This window comes from Crocuta crocuta, unplaced genomic scaffold (assembly GCF_008692635.1).
Source record: "Crocuta crocuta isolate KB4526 unplaced genomic scaffold, BGI_CrCroc_1.0 scaffold41, whole genome shotgun sequence".
NCBI lineage: Eukaryota > Metazoa > Chordata > Mammalia > Carnivora > Hyaenidae > Crocuta > Crocuta crocuta.
In genome coordinates, this window is record NW_027529428.1 from 23,743 (window position 1) to 33,639 (window position 9,897).

General features: G+C 42.1%; 2 protein-coding genes across 2 annotated transcripts; both read right to left on the reverse strand.

Annotated features, from left to right (window-relative positions):
• Positions 1–350: 350 nt before the first annotated feature.
• On the reverse strand, positions 351–2,048 carry LOC144227587 (spermatogenesis-associated protein 31D1-like). Its single transcript, XM_077759284.1, has one exon. It carries the CDS (start codon positions 2,046–2,048, stop codon positions 456–458), a length of 1,593 nt encoding a protein of 530 aa, XP_077615410.1. The 3' UTR covers positions 351–455.
• Positions 2,049–2,089: 41 nt separating this feature from the next.
• Positions 2,090–9,591, reverse strand: LOC144227588 (spermatogenesis-associated protein 31D3-like). Its single transcript, XM_077759285.1, has 7 exons — positions 9,503–9,591; positions 5,608–5,640; positions 4,958–5,018; positions 4,581–4,761; positions 4,234–4,386; positions 2,864–3,929; positions 2,090–2,094 (listed from the first exon to the last, which is right to left on the reverse strand). The coding sequence occupies exons 1-7, from the start codon at positions 9,528–9,530 to the stop codon at positions 2,090–2,092; spliced, it is 1,527 nt and encodes a 508-aa protein (XP_077615411.1). The 5' UTR covers positions 9,531–9,591.
• Between the last annotated feature and the right edge of the window lie 306 nt (positions 9,592–9,897).

The following is a 9,897-nucleotide window of genomic DNA, read 5'->3' on the forward strand; positions in this document are numbered from 1 at the left end:
TAGTTTGGGAGCAGATGAAAACACAGGTGGAGCCAAGTTCTAGACTCTAAGAGTTTTTCAAATTTTGTGAAGGCCAGAATGTTTTCAGAATAAGACTTTTGTAGATTTTATGAAAAAAAAAATAAATGTTTTAAATATAGGAGCCTTGAGCAGGGCCACATACAGGGCCCCAGGATCCAACTGAGTAGGCCACTGTCAGTCTTCTTACAAGGGACCGGTATGGATTAAAAAGCCTGGAGAGGAAAACAGTAAAAGCTGAACTCACTTCTTCCTTTCCCTAAGCACAAGTTCCTATTCCCATGCCCCATGCCACCCTACAATCCCAGTGAATTGCCCAGAGAACCCCACTCTCCATTAGAACAAACGTTTATTGAGGAGGATTAATACTCTCAGTTGTGCTGAAGAAAGATTCTTCTGATCAGAGAATATGTTATCGTGAAAACTGTAAGACTTTCTCAACAAGGACTAAATGATTTCTTTAGGGAAATTTCTTCTCCCCCAAAGTGCTGGAGAAGCGTTTTCTGCTTGAATAGAAGAGTCAAATCTCTGAACACAGTACTTTCATCAGCGGTGAGGATGGCTGGACGGACTTGGCTTATGTGATGCACACAGGTGGGGCTTGGATGAGGCACGGGCTCCCTGGAGGGTGGAGAAGAAGCAGGTTGACTCCAGCTTAATAGCTGCTTCTTGAAGGCCCCAATTTTCTGGGGAATTCTGGTCCTGTGTCTGTCCTGCCTGACACTTGTAAGACAGTTCTGTTCAGCAGAGACAGCTTCTTGGCTACAGAACTCAATATTTGCCTGTATTTCGTGTGGTGTATCAGAGAAAGCCTGATAGCTGGAGGGATGCCTCTTGTCGGGCCCTACCTGAGCCTGCAGTTCTTCCTTCTGCTGACTTAACTCTGAGACCTCAGATTCATACCTACATGTCACCTTCTCTTCTAGGATCTTCCCAATGGCAGTCATGAGCTCACGAGCTTCAGGAGGCCCACCACTCACAAGAGCACTTACACTGTCACTTGGGTCTTGGTGCCAGCAACTTTCCTGTTTTGTGGTGTTTTTCATAGACTTGATCCACTGAATAAATTGCCTCATCTTTTTTCTGAAGAAACTCTCAGGAGGAAACAGTTCATTCTGTGACAGAGATGAGGAAGCACCATCTAATTTTCTGTCCTCGACATGATGACTCTTCTTTCTGGCTACGGATGTCCCTCCCCCTGAATCCTCACTTCTACATTTTCCTGCTTTGATACCCTGAGGTCTCACTTTCCTTGCAATTTTTCTTTGTGGATGACTCATAGGCTGGCACCTACCTAATACCTGCTTAGAGTGCCAGGACTCCTGCTGCTCCGGACTAATTTTGTTGTCCTCCAAGTGGACATGCAGCACCTGAGACACTCCCATGTCCCCACAACAGACATTCTGGGACTGAGTCAGTGAGGCCTTGGAAGTCAAGCTATTTGAAGTAAGGGACATGTCAGTGGGACATTCTTGTGCCTGAATATGCTTCTCCCTCTCCAAATTCAATTTTAACTGACTAAGGAGCTGTCTTTTAGGGTCTGATAGTTTAAAATCTTGGGGAACCAGTATTTCTGTTGAGGGATGTTCAGTGGTTAGCGCAGCTTCTACCTTTCTCAAATTGACATTTATCATTTTGGAGCTTTCCAACTCACTGGTTGTCAAGACTTCACAAGATCGAGCTTGAAGAGTAAACAGCTCCTCAGTCTTGAATATATCCCTGGACAAGTTGTGCATTGCAAAATGTTCTAAATTCTTCTCCAACATCGCTGTGCCCTGAACCATTTCTGTTGCATCCCTAGGACTCACATTCTCATCCTTTAGCTTATGTCCAGCTTCAGCTTGCCTTTGGGGCTCTTCTGGGCTGCATCTCTTTTCTAGATCAGCCTCACCCTGTCTCACTTGAGCTATGGTGCTATGTGAAAGGGGCTGAAAAGTCTGACTTCCATACCCTCTGTCTGCAAGGTCATGGTTGGTGTCAGAGAGTGATGGTTTCAGGTCCCTCCGTCCTTCATTGCCTACAGATGACATAGCAGGGAGAGAATGATCCAGGGTGGGGACTGACTTTGTTCTCAGCCTGTTTCCATGAAAAGTTTTAGAGCTTCTCTCAAGGGGGCTAGAACACTCAGCTTTGGAATCCACCACAGAAATATACATGGCTGAGGAGGGAAAGTCAATTTGGGAAAGAGACCATGTTTTGGCTTCTCTCAACATACAGAATTTTATAGACTGAAGAACCCTGAGCGGTAGACCCCACCTTTGACTCATCCGAAATCTTATAATATGGGCCTCTAGCACTTGTCGTGTATTGGGATTGAGAAAAGAAAGCTCCAGAAAGGTAATGTGGCAGTAAACCCTAACCACCATTGTGTTTTTTGAAATTGTGTTTCCCATTATATTCTGGGAACTCCCGCACAAAGGCAATGCACTGTCATCAGCCAGCCATGAACAACATACACCTATAGGAATCCTGTCCCTAATAATCTGCCAATATTTCTTTATCAAATGTAATCTAAGGATCATTTTTATTTGACTCTCATCTGTGTCCTTCCTTAAGACCTTGAGTAATTCATTCCCTGAGTGATTCCTTGAATGACACACACAGTTACTTTTTGCCCACAAGGCAGCCCTAAGATCCTTCACTAGGGAGCATTCTGACACCCTTTGTGGGCTGTCTTCTGGGCTCTTCTCTAGGACATACCCAAAATTCCTCATCATATTCATCCTTAGCTGAAATTCTGTTGGGACCCTCTCATGGAAACTTCCTGAGAAACTCAATTCAGTCTTTGCTAGATCCTTGCTACTATGGCCCTGGAGCTCAGAGAATTTTGAGCAAAGATGTCTACCTTTTGGCTGAGACATTTCTGTTAATTTACACTGCAGCTCCAGCATTGCTAGAGAGTGTAGATTTCTGCAGGCATTCAGACACCAGCGTGGGCTTACCTTCCTTGCACCATGAAACTCCAGTTTCTTCTGTGGTTCGCGGGTAACATACAAATGGCCAGGAAGGATGGAGACTGGTACACAGGCATGGGATGACCGGCTAACCAATGGAAGGTTGAGGGCTTGAGGACAAACAACTTCTTGAGATTCTGGGAACCCAGGGACTACACCCCACAAACTTTCCTGGTGCTTCTTTAACACAAACCATGCCAGGTGCTGATTTTCAGTCATGATAGGAGAGTCTAACTCATTCTTGGATCTATGTAAAAACACTCCACAGTCCCTAGTCCGGGATGAAGAATAAGATGGTATGAGTGGGAGGCAGGATTGATGATGGGCCTGGGGGTTCACCTGAGTGAAAGGTAGGGGCTGGGATTGGGACGGGGTTTGAGGCAAGGGTTGGGAATATATACTAGGGTGAGGAAAGTGATGGGAATGAGGATGTAGTAGAACTTCTTGATCCTCCATTTTGATTGCAGAAGCATTACAGAGTCCATTGAATAAAACAAAGTGAGACTCTAGTGGAGAAGTACTACTAGATACCAGGAGTGTGGCTACTAAGGACTCACTATGCAAAGAGGGAAGACCCCAGAAGAGCTGGATATATTTCTGATGCAAGTTTTCCCCCAAACACATGAGACAGTGAAGCTGCTGGCAAATGCACAGGTGCTCCTGTTTGCCTTCCACATTCCAGCCGGTTTTGGGGACTGTGGTGCCCTGTACATCAAATGGCTGCAGTGAATTCACTGAAGATATCCATTGGTGTTCTGACCACATTTGTTTTGAAAATGGTCCCTCTTCTTTTTCTTTCTTCTCTAAAATCTGGAAAGGCATTCTGTTTTTCATTTGTCTCTCCAAGACTGCCTGGATGTTAAGGTCAAGGAAAGAAACTCGACTGGCTTCCTTGTGCTTGGTAGCAGAGTCTCCCCAGAAATGGGTTCCTAGCAGATGGAAAATATCTTGCTCTTGCTGAAAGTTAGAGTATGATAATGTGGTTAGGCCCATGTTCTGGACTTGAGCATGCCAACAGGGTTTGACAGGCTTGAACAGCCAATTGTTGGGACATAATTGGACTACCCACCAGGGCTATCTGGAGTTGAGTTCTCCAGAACAGGCTTCAAGGAATGGGAATTGATTTAGATTGAGTCTCATTTAAAGTGAAATTGATTTAGATTAAAGTCTCATTTAAAGTCTGATGGTGGTGAAACAGACATGGTTGGTGGCGCATGATGACAAGCAAATGAATCAGTGGGATTCTTTGTCTGGGACAGACTTGGTAAGAGGTTGACATCTTGGAAAACATGGTGTCAAGAGAAAAGAGGGTATTCAGAGGTAAAGGGGCCTCTGGTTGGGCAATAGGATCCCCTTTTTTTATGTCATGTAGTAGGAGAGGGCGAAGGAAAGGGGTTGAGGTGTAGAGGGTCCACTGGAAATTTGGAATTCAAAAAAGAAAAAGACTGTGGTGGCAGAGAGTGACCTGGTGGTGAGGGTAAGAAAAATTTAGGTGAGAAAAGGGAGGGGAGTGGTGGGGAAGGCTCAGGTAGAGTGGCTGGTTCAGGCCTCCTGGAGGGCCTGCTGTGAAGTCAGGGGACAGACTGAGTGATGAATCGGTCACAGAGCTGAGGCAGCCAAAGTGATCACACAGGGAGTAGCATCTTCCAGGGCCTCCAGAAACAGCAGCCAATGGACCTCAGAAGTTGTGCTTTTACACATGTCACAGAAGGGGTCTGGACATAATAGTTGACAAAAGTGGAAGGTATCATGCTGGCACAGCAGGCTGCAGGAGACAGGAGGTACAAAGCTGCGGCCATGACCATAACAAACATATGTGACTCTGGCAATCCTGACAAAAGTAGGGCCACACCCATCCCCAAGGCTTTCATAGTCTGCCCCTGAGGATTTTCTCTCCCATGTCAACCCCAGGCTTTGCTGAGATCCTAGAAATTCCTAGATGCTGCTAAATAGGGCGGTCAGGAAAGAAGGTAATGTTTCGTCACCTTTGCAGAAAAGAAATCACCTTTCTTGCCTCCTTGATTTCGCTCTTGCAAATTCTCGAACCTGCAAAACCAGGAGAGTGATGAAGGTAGAAGCAAGAGATACTATGAGATGCTGAGTACAGTGTCCTTTAAGTGATGCACTTGGTAGATTGGATTTGCAGAGCGCCAAGAATGAGGTTATAAGATCACATAGTCAATGATAATAATAACAGGACTCACATAAGTATATTGTTTTATCATTCACACAGGACTTTCGTATATACTATCCCATGTGATATTGAAAAAAACATGAAGAACATAGGTCAATGAGTACTTCTAAGAGGAATATGAATATCCATGATGTCACAGGTCTTTCACAAAGTCAAGAGACAGAAGTTCTGACTCTTGATAATCACATGGCCACTTACAGGACAATAACCATTGACCAGGCCTATCAATGCTTCATGCTCAGGGATGGGCAGAGCAAGGAAAACTGTGAAGCGTCTTGGCCTCAGACTGCCTTTCCATGAACATTTTCTCCTCATGTCCTGTTTTCTGAGAGGGACACTATCTAGCAACTGACATCCTCAGAGATCATGGACCAGGGACCTCATAGAAAGGACAGAAAGGGTCACCCTTGAAGAGCTCAGGTGGAATCGGCAGAACCTTACCTTTCAGTGTCCCAACCTCCTCTTGGCTCTGCCCTGATGCAAAAACAAAAATAAAAGAATAAGAAACTAAGAATCATTTCTCTGTCTCTCTTCTCTCTAGGAAACAGGGAAATTTAGTATCCTTGAATACTATGACTCTATTTTAATTAACAGAATTTTGGGGTACTTGCTTTTATCAATTTTTAAAGATGATAAAATGTTGTCAATATTTACTACTTTGAAAAACTCGAGGAATGATTTTGTGTATGATGTCCACACTTGATATTCTCAGCCAGAAGTCCTTTGTTCAATGAGGACATACAAACTGAAACCAGCAGTCACATCTGTGTTCCATCAGGTAGGACCCTGTATCATGGGATGTAGCTCAGAACCCAGTGTCCCCTCGGAGGCTTTCAGAGACTCAGCACTGTCCTCCTGATCAACCCAATATGAAGCAAGGCTTGGTCGAGTGATGCCTGATGTGGGTTGTAACTCTTGATCAAATGCTGGGGAGCTTTGTTCTCTTTCACAGATCCCAGACTCTCTAAATAACCCAGTCCAGGACTATCGAGTCACTGTGTGTGGGATTTTACCCATGACCCGCCTCCACATCCAGATAGCCTGTGAGCTTCAAGTGGAAACCTTAACCATTCCTTAACCTGTAGCCCTGCCAGGTCTCTTTTCCTAGAGGAGTGGATGTCTGTTCTCTTAAACTTCCCACTTTAGGTGTCTCTCTGACCTGACCAAAGTCTTTTAGTAATGTGGAAAGAAGAACAGGAAAATAGTCATCTCTGAAGGGCAACCTCTGGTTCCAACTCTCACATTTTAAAAGCCTGAGAGTCATCACTTTAGTCTTTGAAAGAAGCAAACTGAGAATCAATGACTTTGCTTAGAGCCATAGTGGCAAACCTACTACCATAAATCTTCAGAGAGTGTAAATGCAGAGAACCATAGTTAAGATCATCTTACCTGGAACAAAAACTTCTGGAGGATTGGGATTGCTCTCCTGGTAGGAAAACTTAAGTAGACACTTTGACAAATTACTGGAGGATGCATGTGGGCTAGCATGAGAGTGAGAAACTCCTGGTGTCAAAATTTAATGAGGGCCCCCACTTATTCATAACTTTTATTATCAGGAACCCCACCTGGTTCATAGTAAACAGCTTTGAAAAAATGCTCATGTTTCTTGTAAAGGAATATAGGGTTTAAGAGAAATGTAACCATTTTGAAAACATTGTGAAGTATCCTAGAGTTCTCCATAACACAAGCCTACTCAGCAGGGGAAAGACTACCGAAGCCTAATGCCACATAGGAGTAGGTAAATTACTCAACCAGAGCAGCTCCTCTAGCCTTCTTGTCTCTTCTACGGAGTGAGACAACACAAAACAAAAATGCTTCAAAACACTTCAAACATCACAAGCCCAGGACACAGGCCCATTAAAAGACAGACATTTTTTCACATCCCCACCCCCAAGTTCTTACCGGCTGTATATGTAAAAGTAGACAACACATAAGAGCAGATGAGGAATGTAAGTATAGATTTGGGAAACTCTAAAAATCAAAGGAAATGTTAGAAACCAAAAGCACTATGACAAATGAAGATTGCCTTTGATTGACTCATCTTTCTATTGCATATGGTCAAGGATAGAACAAGTTACTTTGAATACATGGCAGTAGAAATGTTCCAAGCTGAAAATCAAAGAGAAAATGAATTTTTTAAAGCTAAAACCTAGAATACCCAAACATAGTAGAAGCTCAGAGAACACCAAGCAGGAAATTACTAAAAAAAAGTCTATACCTGCACATATCATTTCCAAACTGTAGGAAAACAAAAAATAAAATCTTTCAAGAATCCAGAAGAAAATAAAAACCCCACTTCTAGAGGAAAAAAGGTAATAATTATGACCTGTTGGCATAAACCCTGCAAGTAAGAGATTAGAGTGTAATCTTTAGTGTTGAAAGAAAAGTGTTGAAAGAAAGAACCACCAATCAGGAATTTTATATCTAGGGAAATTATCCTTCAAAAATGAAAGAGAAATAGAAAGACAAAAACTGAGAGAATTCATCAGCACCAGATCTCCCCTGCATAATGTTAAAAGACATCCTTCAGGGAGAGGGAAAATACTCAAATCTACAAAAAGGAAAAGACAAGAAGGAGTGGATGAAGCTAAAATAAAACTTTTATTTGTCTTATTCTCAAATGACAATAATAATGTTTTTGGTGATTACAATATATGGATAAGTGAAATGAATGACATCAGTGTTAAAAGTAACAGGAGGAATGTTAAATTCCCACACTACCTATTAAGTGATATAGTGTTATATGAAAGTTGTAAATGTATATGACAAACTCTAGGGCAGCCATGAAAATATTTTTTATAGACGGGCCTGGATGACTCAGTTGGTTAAGCATTTGACTCTTGACATTTTGACTCAGTTGGTCAAGCATTTGACTCTTGACATTTTGTCTCAGGACATGATCTCAAGATCGGAAGATCAAGCCCTGCATCAAGCTCTGCACTGGGCATAGAGCCTGCTTGAGATTCTTCCTCTCTCTTGCCCCCCTGCCCCTTCTACTGTCTGTGCTTTTTCTCTCTCTTAAATAAAATAAAATGTTTCTTAATGATGAGTAGATATAATGAATAAACAGTTACAAAGTAGATACTACATTTTAAAAATCACTAAATGGAATTGATCTAAATTCACCAATTAAAAGACAGAGAAAACTGTCAGAGTGAATAAAAAGACAAGACCTAATTTTATGTTCTTTACAAAATACTCCCTTTAAATATAAAGATATAGGTAGATTAAAAACAGGAGGATAGAGAAAAGTGTATCTTCTAACACTAACCAACACTAACCAGACAAAGCAAACTTCACAACAGGGAAATTGTCAAGGATAAAGAGTAGCATTACATAACAGTAAGAGGTCAATTCTCCAAGAAGACACAACACTCCTTACCATATACACAGGTAACAACATAGTGTCAAAATACGTAAGGCAAAAACTGGTAGAATTGCAAGAAAAAATGGATGAATCCACTGTTATGGTTGGAGATTTCAATAGCCCTCCATCAGAAATGGTCAGATTCACCAAGCAGAAAATCAGTAAAGATATAATTGACCTGAACACCACCACCAATCAATTTGATCTGACATTTATAGAATACTTCATTCAAAAACAGAATACACATTCCTCTCACACTCACATGGTACATTCACTAAGATGGACCACATTCTGGGTCACAAAACACACCCGAACAAATGTAAAGTAGAAATCACACTAAGAATGTATTCAGACCATAATAGAATTAAACTAGAAATCAATTATAAAAAGATAGCTGGAAATCCCAAAATGTTTGGAGATTCAATAACATAGTACTAATACATGGGTCAAGAAAGAAGTCTCAAGAGAAAAAATATTTTAAATTAAAAGAAAATTAAAATACAATTAATCAGGGTGCTTGGGTGGTTCAGTTGGTTAACTTTAGCTCTGGTCAGGGGCTTTAAACTTTAGCAACTTTAGCTCTGGTCAGGGACTCACAGCTTGTGAGTTTGACCCCAGAATTGGTCTCTGTGATGTCAGCTCAGAGCCTGGAGCCTGCTTTAGATTCTGTGTCTCCCTATCTCTGTCCCTCCCCCACTTGAACTTACTCTCTCTCTCAAAAATAAATTTAAAGAAATTTTTAATACAACTTAATAAAAATTTGTAAGATTCAGCAAAAGCAATAGTTGGAAGTTGATAGCTTTCAGTGCATCTATTTGTAAAGAAAAAAATAATATCTCTGAAGGACTCTACTTGCCTGATTGATGTCTCTGTGTTTCCAAAATATTGGCAAACATGGATTCCTTTTTAGATAGCACAGTGCCAGAAGAAGGACCCCCACCCCACCCAGGAGGGCAAGGATGGGAATACCTAGCAAGTTGAATTGAAGTTCAGCCATGGTACAGTAAGGCTTCTCAGATGAAGATAATTCATGTCATTGGAAATGCATTGATGCCTAAGGCAGCTGGGCATTGAGAGTACATGTTCTAGACTAGAGTTCCAGGCCCACATCACAGAGCTTTAGTACAGACACCGAAAGTTCTTGAGGGTGGGGGAGGGGGCAACACAGGAAAGAGAAACACACACAACCACTCCCCACCATTCACCCAGCAGTTCTGTCCTTCCTTCCATGATATCTTAGATGCCTCCAACTCCACCTATTCACCGTGTCATATATTTACCTTTAACGAAATCATTGTATTCCACCTGTTTCCCTGATGTTACCTGAGACCCTTTTTTACTGCTTGGTGATTTCCTTTTGGACC

Coding starts and splice junctions, on each gene's coding strand:
- LOC144227588 (XM_077759285.1), bottom strand. CDS start 9,530: ATGGCTGAACTTCAATTCAACTTGCTAG. Junction 4,762..4,957: donor GTGATTTCTTTTCTGCAAAG/GTGACGAAACAT, acceptor TCATGGCCGCAG/CTTTGTACCTCCTGTCTCCT. Junction 4,387..4,580: donor TGATCACTTTGGCTGCCTCA/GCTCTGTGACCG, acceptor CCAAATTTCCAG/TGGACCCTCTACACCTCAAC.
- LOC144227587 (XM_077759284.1), bottom strand. CDS start 2,048: ATGTCATCTGTAGGCAATGAAGGACGGAGGGACCTGAAACCATCACTC.